General features: G+C 37.8%; 1 protein-coding gene across 4 annotated transcripts in view; it reads right to left on the bottom strand.

The window, feature by feature from the left end:
- Positions 1–4,348: 4,348 nt before the first annotated feature.
- PLA2G7 (phospholipase A2 group VII) overlaps positions 4,349–17,411 on the bottom strand; it is an 84,875-nt gene continuing 71,812 nt past the window's right edge. For all 4 annotated transcript variants that reach the window (XM_069065818.1, XM_069065817.1, XM_069065819.1 and 1 more), the window contains exons 7-12: positions 16,387–16,513; positions 15,461–15,574; positions 12,163–12,254; positions 9,060–9,230; positions 5,241–5,389; positions 4,349–4,519 (exon numbers count right to left, since the gene is read on the bottom strand). In XM_069065818.1, the coding sequence (XP_068921919.1) occupies positions 4,407–4,519; positions 5,241–5,389; positions 9,060–9,230; positions 12,163–12,254; positions 15,461–15,574; positions 16,387–16,513 (766 nt within the window). In that variant the 3' untranslated portion in view covers positions 4,349–4,406. The remainder of the gene's footprint in view (positions 4,520–5,240; positions 5,390–9,059; positions 9,231–12,162; positions 12,255–15,460; positions 15,575–16,386; positions 16,514–17,411) is intronic.

Below are 17,411 nucleotides of genomic sequence, written 5' to 3'. Positions count from 1 at the left end.
ATTTGTGGAAGGGCCAGGATGTAAAGGGCAGGGAGGAAAAGGGTGTGGAAGGAGATACACAATCATCATAGCTGTGAATGTGGATGGGATGAGCTAACCCATAAAACGGAAACTGATAGCAGAATGGATTGGGAAACAGGATCCAACAATAGGTTGTATACGAGAGACACACTTGGGACAGAAAGACACAGGAGTTGTAATGAAGGGCTGGAGTAGATTCTTTAATGGGCTTAAATGAAGAGGTCAGGAGTGGCAAGCATGCTTTCAGACAAAGCAAAAATAGACCTAATTGAAAGATAATCAGGGAAACTATATTTTGCTAAAAGGTACCATAATTACCATGAAGTAATAAAAAAATTACAGCAAGTTTCTCTGATAAAGGCTTTATTTCTCAAATATAAAGGGGATTGGTTGACTAAAGTACTGTTTAAAGTTGTGAAAATTGGAAAACAGTCTGCCTTTTGATCCAGCAAGACAACTACTAGGTCTGTACCCCAAAGAGGTAAAAAAAAAAGGAAAAGGACCAATATGTACAGAAATATGACAGCTCTTTTGTGGTGGCAAAGGATTGGAAACTGGGGAGATTGTCATCATTTGGGGAATCACTGAACAAGTTGTGGCTGAACTGAATACACAATCACTGAACAAGATTATGAGGGAGTATTACTGTGCTAAAAGAAATTATGAGAGAGGTGGTTTCAGAAAAAAACCATGGCAAGACCTGTACGAACTGATACAAAGTGAAGTGAGAAGAACCAGAAGGTCATTGAGCACAGTAACACCAATGTTGTGATGATCAACAGTGAAAGACTTGACTAATCTGATCAATAGTGATTCAAGATTGTTCCAAAGGACTTAGGATAAAAAAAAAATGCTATCTACCTCCAGAGAGAATAAGTATAATTTTATCTTTTGCTGGTTTTGGTGATATGGCTAATATGGAAATATAGTTTGCATAATTTCACATGTATAATTGATATCATACTGTTTGAATTCTCAGTGGATGGGGGAGGGATGAGAGGGAGAGAACTTGGAACTCAATATTTAAAAGACTGTTAAAATTATTTTTAAAAAAGAAAAGAAATGGGGGCAGCTAGGTGGTGCAGTGGATAGAGCATCGACCCTGGAGTCAGGAGGACCAGAGTTCAAATCCAGTCTCGGACATTTAACACAAAAAATTAGCCGTGTGACCTTGGGCAAGTCACTTAACCCCAGTTGCCCTACCTTCCCCCTCCAAAAAGCAAAAACAAAACAAAAAAGAAATGGAATGGGTTAAAAAAAATAAAGGAATAGGGAAGGCTTTCAAGACTCATTATAGAAGCATTGAACACTGGTCTCCAATGTCCTTTTATATCTACTAGGTGGAATAGTAGAGAATCTAGAAGACAGAAGAAGCTATTAGACCTGAGGCCAAATCTTGTCTCAGATACCAACTAGGTATATGACCATGGGAAAGTCATTTATCTTCTGTCTGCCTCAGTTTCCTCATTTGTAAGGTGGGATAATATTACCTACCTTCCAGTGTTGCTGTGAGGATTAAATGAAATAATATTGAGACATTTGGGTGGCACAGTAGATAAACATTTCCTAGCTGAGTGACCCTTAGGCACATTACTTAACCTCTGTCTGCCTTAGTTTCCTCAACTGTAAAATGGGGATAACAATATCTACCTCCCAGATTTGTTGTGAGGATCAAATGAGATAATATTTGTAAAGCACTTACATAGTGCCTGACACATAGTAGGTGCTTTAAAAATGCTTGTTCCTTCTGTTCTTGAATTTATCAAGGAATTTTGTATAATTTTTTACATGTGCTTGGGAGATACTTTGTTGGAGAAGAACCATTAAAACTGCATTTTCCTTTACCAAGTCAAATACTTTCTTACAGTCAACAAATAACCACAGCAGTATATTATATTTTCTGCCCCTTTCAGTCAATTACAGGACTGTGGAAATATACTTTGTTGTAGAATAATAACATTTGTAAAAGTCTGGGAGAAGAAAGAAGGGTGTTAGACTCATATTTAAGTCCTGGCCTCGCACACTTCCTACTTGTGTCAATCCAGACAGGCTCAGACAGCTTCCTCATTCTGTTTCCTAACAGGAATTTGTGAAAATGGGGCAGTAGTACACGCTCTTGAGGAAAATATAACATCAACCTTAAACTACTTTTCAAATGGGAATTGCTAGTAGTAATGCCTTGTATTATCAATGAATTTAATTGACAATAACAGGTGCCCCAAATGGTAATGAAGGAGAACATATGGTGGGTATAAGTGCTAAGTATTTCCAAAAATTTGGGTTCAAGAAATGGAATAAAGGCCACCTGAACAATGGGTAAACAGAAAAGTAGGTGGGTGTATCAAACAGCAAGAAGGAAAGAACGAGAGACCCGGAGGATGTCCAGCAAATGGGGTTCCATGAAAGAACAGAGACAGTAACAGCATTGAATAAGGAGGTGTGAATGACTTGTCACCTGTACCAGTACTGGAAATAACAAGGTTGAGACTAAAGGTCTATTGAGTAACTCAGTAAGCACGTGGTCTCAGAGAGCATGGAAATAAATGGAGAAGTCCAATCTAATGAGCTCATGACTCTTGGAGTCTTGGAGAAGACTCTGGGAGGAAATGCAATTTGGTGGTGAGAGAACCCTGGGGTTAGCAACCAGAAGACTCGGATTTTATAAGACTTGGACAAAATTATTTATGCTTCTTATACCTCATTTTGAAAAAAAATGAGGGGTTTTTATTGATATCTTTCATTTTTTTACATCACCTTCATTTCCCAAAGTATCCCTGTCCATCCCAGGGAGCCATCTCTTACAACAAAAAAGAGGAGGAAAAAAAAAAGGTCAACAATATATTGAAAGTTGACCTCCATGGCATTCCAAACCTGCAGTCTTCTGCTGCTTTAAAAAAAAAAGATGGCAGAGGGGAAGACATAGCTTCTCATACCTTTTGGGAATCCAGTCTTGGAAATTAAAATTTCACAACATTTACCCTCAACTGTTTTCCCAAGTTTTGGAAATTAAAATTTTACAACATTTACCCTCAGCTGTTTTTCATTTACATATTGTAATCAATACATTGTGCATGTTGTTTTCCTAGTTCTACTTAATTCAGTTTCATCAATTCATACACATCTTCCCATGCTTCTCTGTATTCATCATCCATTGTTTCATGTAGTACAGTCACATTTCATTTCATTCATGTACTTCTACTTGTTTGAGCCATTCCCAATCAATGGGAAAGAAGCTTTGTTTTCTGGTTCTTATTTTAAAAATGAGCAGGTTGGACTACAGGATGTCCAAGTTTCCTTCTGTATTGATGATCCAATGTATGCATTTTTCTATATCTCCACACTCTGCACTACCCTCAGTTTTCTTAGACCCTTTCTATCTAATTGGAATAAGAATATAATTGATTAAAAAACACTGATGTGAAAGAGAAGCTATTTTGGTTAAGATCTTGAAAAAGCTGTTTTCTGTTGAGGATCTGGGTTCCAGTGAATAGTGTATTTGTGTTTTTACCCCATCACATAATTTTACATATAATCTTATAATTTTTATTTTAAGATTGAAACTAGGGAAATATATTCTTATAAAATTCTTGAATATGTACTACAACGAGTCTGATAGATATTTCCTTGCTAAATCTTTTTTTCCACTATGGGACCCTTTGCTCAGAAAATGGAATGTATTTTGTTCTTTTCCTTGCTAGATAAAGGATTATGTTAAAGGGGCAACAAGCAGCATCTGACTGCTTCCTTTCCCCATCTAACTGTCTTTCACCATACTTTTCATATTCCTACCTCCTCTAGACTGTTAAGTGTCTGGGTGGTCATTAGTTTGGGGACAATGATACTACCTGGGGCAGATACCAATCAGTACCCAGAATGTCACTTTCTCCCTAATCCTTCTTTCCCTGGATCAAAGGTGTTTAGTGTCTCATATCTGAAATGTAAAAAGAAGTAAGTGTGAATACAATTTCCATTCCCATCCCTTATTCTCTTTCTCTCCCGATAACCAAGATGGTATCAACCCAATTATTTTTGCAGATGGGTCTTTCTTTCTGCTTTGCCGAACTATGAGAGGGGCCCCATTCACCACCTGAATTAGCACTTAATCGGAAAAGAAAATGCTGACAATGTAAAAAGGTTTCATAAACATTAACACTCCAAAAGATGAGAATAATAAAAATACAGGCTGCTATGAATTTTGTACACTGAATTCCTTTGAATTTAAGCATAATCAATTTCAGCCACTTTAATCAAGATAAATCTTAACCAATGATTATAGATAGTCTATATTTTAGAAAGTACGTGGTCAATAGTTAAAAAAAAACTGTAGTCTCGGTGAAACATAATTTAGTTTAAAAAAAATAGGTTGGTCAACACTGCACATTTCTTTATTCCAGGTACTCAGAAAGATATGTAACTGAATCAGCATTGCTATCTCGAATGAGGTTTGCATCTTCACCTTCAATTAAATGGTCCCATTGATTAAAATTTCTCTGAAGATCTAGGAAAAAATACAAATGTGCACAATTTTTTTGATTAGGGAGTTGAAGGCATTAATTAGTGACTAGCAATTTTAAGTAGAAATACTCTGAAAATCTCAAGGGAAGAATTGTTTCAAAAAGACTCACAAGGGAAGAAGGGTTAGGATATTATGTTGGTCGATAGCTGGAACTCTGTGGGAAGATGGGTTTAAGGAACTCAGCTTTCAGTAGACCCAGCATACAATCAACCCCAAAATAAATTTTATCTCTAAGAAACTAATGTATATATATGCTATGAGATAAAGCATATACTGCTGCTATACTGTGAACATATATTGGTTTGTTTGTCTATCTATGCCTCTCCAGACTTGTGATTTCATCTGCATAGGAAACTCTTTGATGTGGATGCTTCTGGTATGTGTGTGTGTGTGTGTTTTGTACAATATGCCACTTTATGGCATAATACAATTTAATATGCATATGTGCTACAGGCCACGTATGTCAGTGGAAGATTTACATAGTAAACTGAATCATGGTATATAAAATTTCATTGTCTTGCTAAAATAGTTGTTTTCATTTTTACCTTAATTTGCTAGTTCTTTCAGTTTAGATGAGAGTTGTATTTTGAAATTATAAACTAAATATCAGAGGTTTCTCATGAACTAAAACTTGAAAATCATTCACCCTAGCTAAGTGTTAAGTAGTGACTATTTTATGAAAAAACCTATAATAGTTTCTTACCTAAATGCTTTTGCAAGAAAGCTAATGATGCTTTGTTGCTTAAATCAATGGCTACATCTGAATCAATATCTCCTTTTAATGAGAATATGTATCCAAGTACTTTACCAGTCACAAAAGTAAAGTCAGGAAAGTTCTGATGGACTGATCCCCTGGAAAGAAAAAAGACATAGAAATGATTACATGGTAGACTAAAAGTACATATGTGTTAATGGTGCAGCATGTTAAGGTAATATAAAGGATGCTACATAACTCTGGGTCTGCCATGATTTAGCTCCATGACTGGCAGCACAGTATGAGTAAGACCCAAGTTATGGATCTGATGATATTCTCAGCTATTGTATTTTCACAATCATAGTTGCCTCATAAATAAGTACCTTTGGTTGGTTGAGTGTGGTAGTACCTGCCTGTAATCTGCTGGAGATGGCAGATCTCTTGAGCCTATGAGTTCTGAGCTACTGGACTTAAACTTATGAAATGTCAGTCCAGAAATGAAGCCAATAAATGCTCCTGTGTTCATCAGTAGAGAGTTAATGAGTAAACTCTACACATCCTAGCCAGGGCAGGATAGGAAGATTCAGTCTTGATAGGTTGGGGGCAAGGAACAAGCATTTATTAAGCACCTACAGTATGCCATGGACTGTGCTAAAAGTGCTTTGCAAATACTTCATATGGGGGCAGCTAGGTGACACAGTGAATAGAGCACCAGCCCTGTGGTCAGGAGGACCTGAGTTTAAATCCAGCCTCAAACCCTTGACACTAGCTGTGTGACCTTGGGCAAGTCACTTAGCCCCAACTGCCTTGCCTTCCCCCCTCAAAAAACCCCCAAATATTTCACATGATTCTCATTACATCCTTGGGAGGTAGGTGCTATTATTATCCTCATTTTAGAGTTGAGAAAACTGAGGCAGACAGAAGTTAAGTGACTTACCCAGGAACACATAGGTAGAAAAGTATCTGAGGAAGGATTCAACTCAGGTCTTCCTGACTCCAGACCCAGGGCTCTCTCCATTTCTCCATTTAGCTTCTGATAGGGAGACCAGAGAGCCAGAGAGACACAGACATGATAGATAGATAAATAGATAGGTAGGTAGGTAGACGGACGGACGAATGGATGGACAGACAGACACAGAGAGACAGACAGAGATAGATAGATAGATAGATAGATAGATAGATAGATAGATAGATAGATAGATAGATAGATAGATAGATTAGATAATAGATGCCTTTGGTCACCAGGGGATGAGAAAATTAGAGTGCTGAATGTAAATCTTATTTCCCCTCCGGGAAAACTCAAAATGCCCTGCCTTGCAGATATTTGTTGCAAGAAAATGCCACACTCTGAAAGAACTGGAATACTCAAACTTGTGTTGTAAATATATTCAGTGGCATCTTGACAAACTACATGTAATGATCAAAGAATGTGGGTAGCACAGTACGATAGAGACTGGAATTTAGGAGACAGTTTCTAGCCCTGACCCTGGAAAGAAGCAAAATAACCAATTTCCCCAGGAAAATAACATTCTTCCCTTTTGGTATAACATTACCTCTCATGAGTCCAAGTGAGGGTTTAGGGTAAAAGGTTTTTTCCCCTTCCTAATTCATATAGTAGGTGATCTTCGAAATGAATTTTGAAGAAAACTAAAATATAACCAAGAAGATGCTGAAGAAAGGGGGGTCATTTCTAATGACTTACAACTTGTCCACCTTTTGAGAGGATGTGAGAAAAATTAAGTAAAGTACTTTCTAGGTTTCTCCAAAATTCAGTTCAAAGATCACCTTACCATGTAAATTAGGAGGGGAAAAAACACCTTCTACCCCAAACCCTCACTTGGACCCACACATGACAACTTTATGCCAAAAGGGAAGCATGTTAGTTAAATTACTATATTTAAACTATAGGAGGTCTTTAGCCTATAGTTGTCTATTTGATGTCTCAAAATGTGATAACATTGGGTCTGATAGTTTCAAAAAGAATTTTTTCTCCACAGTTAAAATTGTTTTGCTATCACAATTCAGGCTTGTTACGTTGAAGATAGTCCCTCGACCTGCTCAGTTAGGTGTTAGTTTGTCTCTGTTTTCCTAGCAACTTTAAGAATCACAGAATCCAAGTTAGAGGTCTCTTCTTCATTACATTCCTGAATAGGAATCTTCCTACTTTGAAAATTGACTAAGCTGGCACATGGATATTTGTCTGTACTTTTGCCAGATGTTATTGGAATCTTGGCATTTCACCAAGAATCCTGGCTCATTTCAGTCCTTTATTTCCCCATTGATCTCAACCCTCTCAGCATGCTATAGAATCACCAAAAGATGAAGACTAAATCCAAATTGGCACTTAGAGTTATTCACTACTTCTATAATCAGGATATATCCTGTCATCCTTCCTCTTATCCAACTGCTCAATTTAAAGTGGTCTTTATTTCTGTGGATTACAATAGAGACATTTCTTTAACAGCAACCGTTAAAATGAGGTACAGTTAAAATGCCTGGTATTAAATTACTGGTACACTAGGAAATAAAGCTAAGTGAGAGTACATGCCACTTACAAAAAGAAGACAATGGATTCTCTCTGGTTTTTCTGTCTGGATAGCCTGTGTTATTGTGGGTGCAAGCATTGGACTTGGAATTAGAAGACCTGGAATCTAGTTCTAATTTGCCTCATAACTAGCTATGGGACATTGGACAGATCAATTAATCTCTCTGGGATTCAGTCTCTTCATCTGCAAAATGGGAGTACTGGGTGGGAGAGGAGGGAAGACTACTTGATGATTCCTAATCACCCTCTCATTTCTTAAAATCTATTATTTTGGGCATTTTTTCTTCTTTCCTTCTTTGGTCTGTGATTTAATTGGTATATGGAGCTGAGGAAAATTCCTAATGCTCAATAGCATTTGCTCTGGGTAGTCGTAAGAGAGTTTCCTAGTGACACCAAGAGGTTCTATTTATGGTTACTAATACACGATACTAGGTTATCAAGAAACTGTACTTAAATCAGGTCTTCTTAATTCCAAGGCTGGTTTTCTAACCAATATGCCATGTTACCTTTTATCCTATGATTCTAATACATTAAATAGGTTTTATTTTTGTAGGCTTACTTAACATTTTAATATCCATTGATAACTATTTCATTGGGGAAAATAGGTTCCTTAGATCTCACATCCATTTTACTTTGAAAATATAAGGTTATATTATGTATTAGATTTGATAAAACCTAAATAAGTGCCTAATGTAATAATCTGATAGACAATATATAGACAGTTAGGTGATGGCTAGGTGGCAGCTAAATGGTGCAGTGGGTCAAACCGCGCCTGGAATCAAGACCACCTTAGTTCAAATCAAACCTCAGACACTTACTAGTTGTGTGACCTTGGACAAGTCACTTAACCTTGTTGGTCTCAGTTTCCTCATTTGTAAAATGAGCTGGAGAAAGAAGTAACAAACCAGTCCAATATCTTTGCCAAGAAAACCCCAAAAATGGATCGTGAAGAGTTAGACATGATTGAAAAAATGACAAAACAACAATATCTTGATAACCTAACTAATCTGGGTGTCTCATAGAGCAACCAAAATGGCATGTATCCTAATGCAAAATGTAATTGCACATATTGTGTGATTTTTATTCACTTCCAAGTCTATCTAGACAATGATTTTTCTTCCCAATGTCTTTTTTCCATAACCAACAAAAAATGAAGTCTTAACTAGTATGAAATTAGAATCCTGCTATGGTCACCAATGTATCTCAAAAGTTTTGTTGTCCCCCCCCCAAGTTTAAAGCTTTCTGTTAGAGGAAATCAAACAGAACTGTTTTGTAATACTTACTTGATTGTGATCATTTTTCTTTCTTTATCAGGTAAGTAGAATTGTCTCATTTTCATGACATTTTCTGCAGTCTGGAATCTTTCAGAATTGATAAAGAAGAGTGGCTGGGGAACTCTATTATACAACTCATCACTTAAAGGGACCATCCATGCATCCAGGGCAATACCACATCTAGGAACATTTCATTGACAACAAAAAAGGGAAAAGATCTTATACCATAATTTACATGACAGTCAGTTCAGAATTCCATTATAGTCTTAGTGTTAGGAGGCAAGGATAATAGTAGTCATTTAAATGACTTTGGTGTTACATTTAGCAAGATACATTATTATTTACTGTGTAAATGGGAGATAGGAGCTTACCTCCCTCTCCAGGATAACTCAAATCAAGCCATGGTTTAATAGGCTTTCCCATAATTATGAATCATTAACATTCATAATTATTCATAATTAACATTTATGAAATGTTGAAGAGGTAGAAGAGACCTTAGGGATCCTTTCCTCCTCATTTTATAGAAGACATTGAGGCACATAGCGAATTTTAGTGATTTTTCCAAGGATCCAGAGTTAGTTAGTGGCAGAGCTGGAAGCAACAACCCAGATACCTTCATTCCTAGTTCATAACTATCTTCAGATGCAATTTTAGAAAATGTCTTTTTAGTGTAAAATGGGTAATATCCATTAAGAAACCATGACAGGATTGAAAAATGATTTGTATAAAAGCTATTCAGAATGAGAACTCATGGATATTTATGAGATGACATGTGAGATGACATGTAAGGAATGAGAAATAGTTGTATATGTTATTCAGTCCATATATACTAAGTGTGCAGTTGACTCTGTAGGGGACTCATCCTTCTATCTGAATGGAGTGGTCTAACAGAAAAGAGCATGAAGTTAAGATTGGATCTATGATCCTAGCTTTGACTAATTGAAGCCTGAGTGTCAGTTTCCTCATTTGCAAAATTGGGGTAATATGGAAGGAGGTCAGACAGAAAAGCTGTAATATATTGCTGAGAGAAGAGGGACAAAAGTCATAGCCCTCCTTGGAATTCTACAATCAAGCCCAGTAGTGCTATCTGCACTAAACAACCCTTTAGAAATTTCTGGCCAGCAAGGCAGTTGCTGGAGAAGGGAGGGGCTGCTAGAATAATTAAAAGTTTTCTTACCTGGCTATTTCTGAATTCCTTCCCTATTAAGAAAATGGAGAATTGGGGAGATTTACCTCAGCTAAGGAAACGATGTAATAGGGCTGAATAGATTTCTGAAGATGAAAAGCAGGTAACAGTAAAGTCTAAGAAAAAGTCAAAAAGCAGACCCAATCTCAGTATATGTTCCTGTCCTTCCTGGTGTAATCAGGTTGAGCAGAAGAGATTTTCATTAACCAATGTCTGAGAGGAATCTAGTTGAGAAACTCATTGAAGCAAGTTCATAGTTATTAAGAATGCTGATTGAGGATAATTTCTGCCTTCCTTGCAGGGATAAGCCTTACCACTCACAGCACCTCCAATAGACTGAAGGACTGAAATGAGTTGCAGATGGCTCTGAAGTGTTCTCCTAGGAACTAGAGCTGAAGCACACAAGGAGGCAGAAAAAAAGCAGACAGAGATAGCCTCTCTCATGCAGGGGAAAGGCTTATCAGTCAGAGGATGCCCTGCCCACAAATGGATGTTGGTATTATCTTAAAAAAAGAAAAAGGTGATGAAAGAGCTGTAAGCACAGAATCCCTACTTGTGCTGCACAAGGTATGAGGTGACCAAAACTATAGTTGATGGCCAGTTGAAGCCAGCAGAGGACCCACGGAGAGCAACATTTGGAGGAGAGTAACAGAACTCAACACTTGGTGGAGAGGAGTGGGGAAAGTAAAATCAAGCACACAGAAGTACCAATAACATCAGTGGAAAATGCCCATAGCTTTGCAGTTTTGAAGGTGTAAGTTGTCCCCTTCAATGCAAATGCCCTGGCCATGTGTGGATGTCCCATATATAATGCTTATAAAAGTATACTCTCCACTGAGTGTGAGTGTGTATGTGAGTGTGTACCTGTGGGAGATGGAGTTCAAAGTTTGGGGGACAGAAGAATGGATGAAGTGCTATGTTATTACTTTATTTGCATTGTTTTTTAAATACCATTATTGAACTGAGTGTGATCTAGTTGACTGATAAAAAGGACACATTGGGGGAGGGGAACTGATTAGCTATAGTTTAGAAAAGATTTAGACCTATACAAATTGCCTGGAACCTAGAGATAGACCAGATATGATGGACTAGATGTGGTGGACCAGACTGATAGACCAGAGTGAGAGAGCTCCATTGATGCTACAAACACAAATCCAACCCACTATCATAGATTACAGAGGCTACAAGTTTCACCCTCTCATTTCATAGATTAAGAAATCGAGCCTGTTTTAGGGGCAGGTATGTGGTGCAGTGAATAGAGCACTGGCCCTAGAGTCAGGAGGACCTGAGTTCAAATCTGACCTTAGACACTTAACACACAAAAAAACTAGCCATGTGACCTTGGGCAAGTCACAACCTCAATTGCTCTACCTTCCCCTCTCCAAAAAGCAAAAAAGAAAATAAAAGAAAAGAAACTGAGGCAGTGTTAATTAAATTACTTCCCTAAGGTTTTAAGTTAGCTAGCTAGTCAGTTAGTTAACTAGTAAGTGCCTGAAGCAGGATTGGAACCTAATTTTTCTTGACTCTTAAGTCTAGTGTCCTATTACATCTACACCCTGAATTTTAAAACCTAAAGTGTTTTAAATTAAAAGTTTACGTATTTATACATGTACAAGATATGGATTACATTACTATTTCTAACCCATTATAGACACTAAACTCTGTAGAACAAATAACATAAGGAAGAACTGTTTCCCATGTTAAACAGTAGGACAAGTTAAGAAAGGATGTCAAATAACAGTATTTTAGGGTTCATGAGAATGGGGTGCATAAAGAACCCCCTGCTCCAGATGCTTTCCATAGAACACTTCATAAAAACTGCAGACAGACTATAAAATTCCCTGAGTTCCCCTGCATGTTATAATTACATCAAAATGAAATCACTCCATTAAAAAGTATATAGTCTTCTTCCTTTATTTTACTTACTGGAATCTCTTGTCTTCACTAAGAGACTGAATAACTGTGGCTCCACCGAAGGAATGTCCCATTACTGCTATTTTCTTATTGTCAATAGCATCCTGTGTAGAAAGCATGATAAGCTCACAGTTTTTTAAAGATATAATTTGAAGTATAGAAGAAAATATGAAATGGTTTCATTATTCACATTCATGCAGTCATTCATTCAATAAGCATTTTTTCAATCAATTTGATTTCTTATAAGAGAAAAAATTACTTTGAAGACTTGTGAGAATACCTGATTTGCTTTTCCTTACTTAACTTGGTATATTTGGTGATCTCATCAGTTCCCAAGCATTCAATTATCATCTCCAAATATACATTATCAGTTCTAATCTCTAGCCTATGTTCCAGTCTTACATCTAACTCTGAAACTCAACATAAGAATTCATTCTAATATACGCTTATCCCATCTATTCCTCATATAACCTTCAAAGCGCTCACGTGTGTGCATGCACACACATGCACACACACACACATTCTTTTCCCTGTTCACATTTCCTTATTTTCGCTGAAGGTACCACCATCCATATCCAGTTGCCCAGACTTTTAAACCTGGGAACTAGATGGAAGGTGGTACCTACAACAGACATAAGGAAAACTCTCTTGCCACAATTTGTAATTAGTTTCCAAGGCTTAGCAATTCTGTCCCCACATCTCTCACTTCCAACCCTTGTTCTTCACTCTCAGTCACCACATTATTTCAAACTCCCTACTCTGATTCCCTTCCATCGCCGTTCCAGGCAGTTAGTTAGGTGGCTCTCAGTGGATATAGTCCCAGGCTTGGAGGCAGGAAGACTCATCTTAGTGAGTTAAAACCTGACCTCAGACACTTACTAACTGTGTGACCCTAGGCAAGTCACTTAACCCTGTTTGCCTCAGTTTCCTCATCTGTAAAATGAGTTGGATAGGGAAATGGCAAACCACTCGAGTATCTTTTCCAAGAAATCCCCAAATGGGGTAATGAAGAGTTTAACACAACTGAAAAATGAATGAACAACCACCCACCAACCTATCCTCCACTCAGATGCCAAAATCATCTTCATAAAGCACAGGTATTACCATGCAACCCTCCCACCTCTATTCAAGAATCTTCAGTAGTTTTCAATTGTTTCTAGGCTCAGATACAAACTCCTCACTTTGGAATTTAAAACCTTTCACAATTTTACTCCAACCTACTTTTCTCAATGTATTTCACATTACTCCCCTTAATGTACACTCCTGTTTCACTTGTTGTTCTTTGAACATTGACCATATCTCTCCCTTCTGTAACTCCATATCCCCCAGTCCTGAAGTACTCACCTCCACCTCTCAGTGCCCTTGGTTTTTCTTCAAGGCTCAGCTCAGGTGCTACATTCTAGAAGATACCTTTCTTTATCCTGCCAGTTGCTAGAGCTCTTTCCTTCCTCAAATTATCTTGTCCTTGTTTCTCTGTGTAAATGTTCAGTGCAAGCTCTATGAGAGCAGGAAGTGATTTTTTGGTCTCACCTTTGTATTCCCAGAGCTAAACAAGGTTTAGACATGAACCTTTGTATATAGACATGGCAACCAAATTCAAGGATAACTCCAAGGTTATGTCTTTGAATTTTCCCTTTCCCTTCTCCCTTCTAGCCCACCTCCTTCCCCATTTAATTACTTGCCAAAACCTTAGCTTTCTATTTTTATAAGATATATTACCTTCTTTGCATTGGCATATCTACATACAAAGGTTCACATTTGAACCTTGGTTCAGGATGTCATCAACTCTCACTTTGACTGTTCTTAAATAGACCCCCACCCCATTTTGAGGTCCCATGCATTCTACTTCTGTCCTTCACATAGCTGCCAAAATCATCTTCCTAAGACACAGGTTTGATCATGTTACTTCAGAAATTTTCAGTTATTCACTACTGACTCTAGTGGGGGAAAAACCCCACAAAATCTTCAGTGTGGAATTCAAGGCCCAACAATCACAATCTGACTTCCAGCTTTCACATTGATTCCTTTTCCCACAATTTACAGCCAAACTGAATTGCTAACTGTCCCCAGAATTCCATTTCCTACCTTTGCATTTTCACAAGCCTCCTCTGTGCTTATAATGAAATCACTCCTGATTGAATTCAAGAAGCATTTATTAAGCACCTAGTGTATACCTAGTGTGTAAGCACTGTTTAATTACCTATTTTATAAGAAGTAATGTGGAGTACTAGATAGAAAGTCTAACTCAAAAACATGTTATTTTATTTTAGTCGTTTCGATCATGTCCAACTCCAGGACCCTATTTGGAGTTTTCCTGGCAAAGATATGGAGGGGTTTGCTATTTCCTTCTCCAGCTCATTTTATAGATAAGGAAACAGAGGTAAACAGGGTTAAGTGACTTGCCCAGGGTTGCATAGCTAGGAAATGTCTGAGGCCAGATTTGAACTCCCCAATATGTCTTCCTGACTCCAGGCCCAGTGCTCTGTCCATTGTGCCACCTAGCTATCCCTTCAAAAACATGATGACCCATACTCAACTCCTACCTCTGATGCTGGATGGGTGACACTGACCATAGGCTAGTCACTTAACCTCTTACTGCTTATGGTAATTCTCTAAGGTTATAACCATGTTTCCCCGATAATAAGACACTGTCTTATTAATTTTTTTGGAAAGAAAAACACCAGAGGGCTTATTTTCAGGGGAGGGCTTATGTTGTCCTGCCTCAGCTCTCCTCCGCGGCACTGCTCTCAATGGCGCCAGCAAGCAAATCACTGGGGAAGAACAGGATGATGCGCTCACTGCTGCAGCTCTGATTGGATGCAGCTCGGAGTGCGGCGTGCGTTTCACCCGAGGGGGGGGGGGCGACGGTGCATACAGAGGGTACCGTAATGTAGCGTGTAGCGCAGGGGATCACCTTCACTACAGTAGCAATCTCAATAGGGCTTATTTTCGGGGGAGGGCTTATTTTAGAGGAATCTTACACAGTAAGGGGAGGGCTTATTTTCAGGATAGGTCTTATTATCGGGGAAACACAGAAATTGCAGAGAAGGTCCTGGTCTGCATTAGTAGAGGAAATTTTCTATGGTGTAAGCTCTTTGAAAGCAGGTCTTATCATATATCCTTTGTATTCTCAGCACTTAGCAAAGTACCTGACATACAGAAAGTGCTTAATAAATGCTTGTTGACCTAATGACTCACTACACCAGTAAACCCACAGGTCCAATCTCTAACCTCTATTCAGGTAATATGATGATACTACATGTTTATAGACTCATTAAATTTAAAAAAAAAGTTGGCCTTATTCACTCACCTTTAGTTGTTGCAAGTCAAATGTGGAATCCAAAACATTCTTCACTTTTTTTCCCTTGTTAATATCAAGGATCAAATTAAGAGCTTTGGAGCATTCCTCTGCTCTTTGAAGTACCTGGGCGTGGTTATAAGAAGTAAACAGCACCATTGCACATAAACAGAACAATATAAAAGCCTTAATTCTTTGCTTGAGATGCAGAAAAAAATGGAGCCCCCAAATTGATCTTTTCTAAATAATGCATGGTTGTTTCTTTAACAGTAGAGAAAAAACTAGCTTTTTGGAGCCTATCAAATTATTGTCTAACAATTAAAATTCTAAAATTAGAGTGCCTCATATACAATCTATATAAAATTGCTTACCATCTTAGAGAGGAGGGAGGAGAAAAAGTGAGGGAGAAAAATTTGGAACTCAAATATAAAAAATTATCTTTACATGTGATTAGAAAAAAACAATACTATTTAAAATAAAATAAAATTAGAGTGCCTGGTGTAACAAATAAGGGACAATGTGGCTTATTGGAGAGAGAGCCAATCTCAGAGTCAAGAAAACCTAAGTTCAAGTCCTGCTTCTCACAGAAATTGTCTGTGACCAAAGACAAGTCATTTTACTTCTTAGTGTCCCAGGCAACTCTCTAAGGTACAGATTTGTTGCTGATCTACATCAGGAGAGAGAATTTCCATACATAGATGATATCACAGGTCTGGACCCCAAACAGAAAACTCCCAACAAGTATGGTACCATCTGCCAGAATTTTGGTTCCTTTTGTTTATGTTATGAAATGGAAATTTTGTAAGGAGCAATCCTGAGAATTTGGCCATGGAGAATAGGAAATAGGACTGTAGCTTAAATTTGGGATATTAAATTAAATTGCATGTGTATACATGCATGACAACATTGTTCTTATTCAGTTCCTCCCTGGAACATACCTGTCTATGGCGTTGGGGGTACTCCGTATTGTCTAAATGGAGACGCTTGTAGGGAATCCAGGACTTATTATCTTTTTCTACAGCAAATTCATTTTCGAAGTAAAACGTTGCTGACGCTGATTCATCTCTATGATATGGAAAAAGCATCATTCCATTTGCTTATTCTTTCCTTCCTCTCATATTAACTTTTCTTACATCCATACCAACCTTCCTCCTTTTTTTTATTCCAGCACTTCGACTTTAAAAAAAAGGCCTTAGATGTTTCCCAAAGTGGGTGATACCACTCCCTAGGGGGGTGCTGGAATGATGGGGGGGGGTGGTAGTAGCCTCAGATATAATTGGGGGGCATTGAATAAAAATAAGGGGGCAGCGGAAGCATAATGAAAGAAGAGAAGACAAGAAAATTTTAAAAAACTATTTGTATATATTTCACCTGTTGTGTAGCAGAGTTAAAGTCATAGTGATTACATTATTTTCCAAATAAACTCACAAAATACAAGCTATAACCCATCAGTGGTCAAGTCTGCTGACAGGTCTTAACAAGCAACTGTTGGCAGCAGAACCTGTCGAGCATTGTTGGGAAATCCAGCATGTATAGGCAGGAATATGTGCATGTAATAACTTGTCCACAATATGATACTATATGGTTATATGACGCAATATTGCATTATCAAAATTTCATTGCACAAAAAACCCCACAAATGTACAATAAATTATTGAAGATGTATCACTCAAAATATATAATATTTTTTGAAATGACACAAATTTAAAAAAACAGTAAAGGGTTAAAGAAAGTAGATTTCCAGGGGGGCACTAACTGATTTTTTTTTAAAGGGGGTGGTAGGCCAAATAAGTATGGAAACCTCTACTCTAAAGGAACCCAGGTATACTGGCTTGAGGACTAGTACTTCTATGCAAACATGTTGTTAGGCAAAACAATGATAATGGGGGTGGAAAGGGTGAGGGGTGGCCATAATAGCATACCAGCTTCATGGGTGTGGAAGTATGGATGGGGCAAAGCAAGA

The sequence above is a fragment of the Petaurus breviceps genome, unplaced genomic scaffold (genome assembly GCF_028583685.1).
Source record: "Petaurus breviceps papuanus isolate PSGF00001 unplaced genomic scaffold, PetGlider_PUasm1.0 90701, whole genome shotgun sequence".
Lineage (NCBI taxonomy): Eukaryota > Metazoa > Chordata > Mammalia > Diprotodontia > Petauridae > Petaurus > Petaurus breviceps.
Note: the sequence above shows the minus strand (reverse complement) of the source record. Positions and strands in the feature narration are given on the sequence as shown.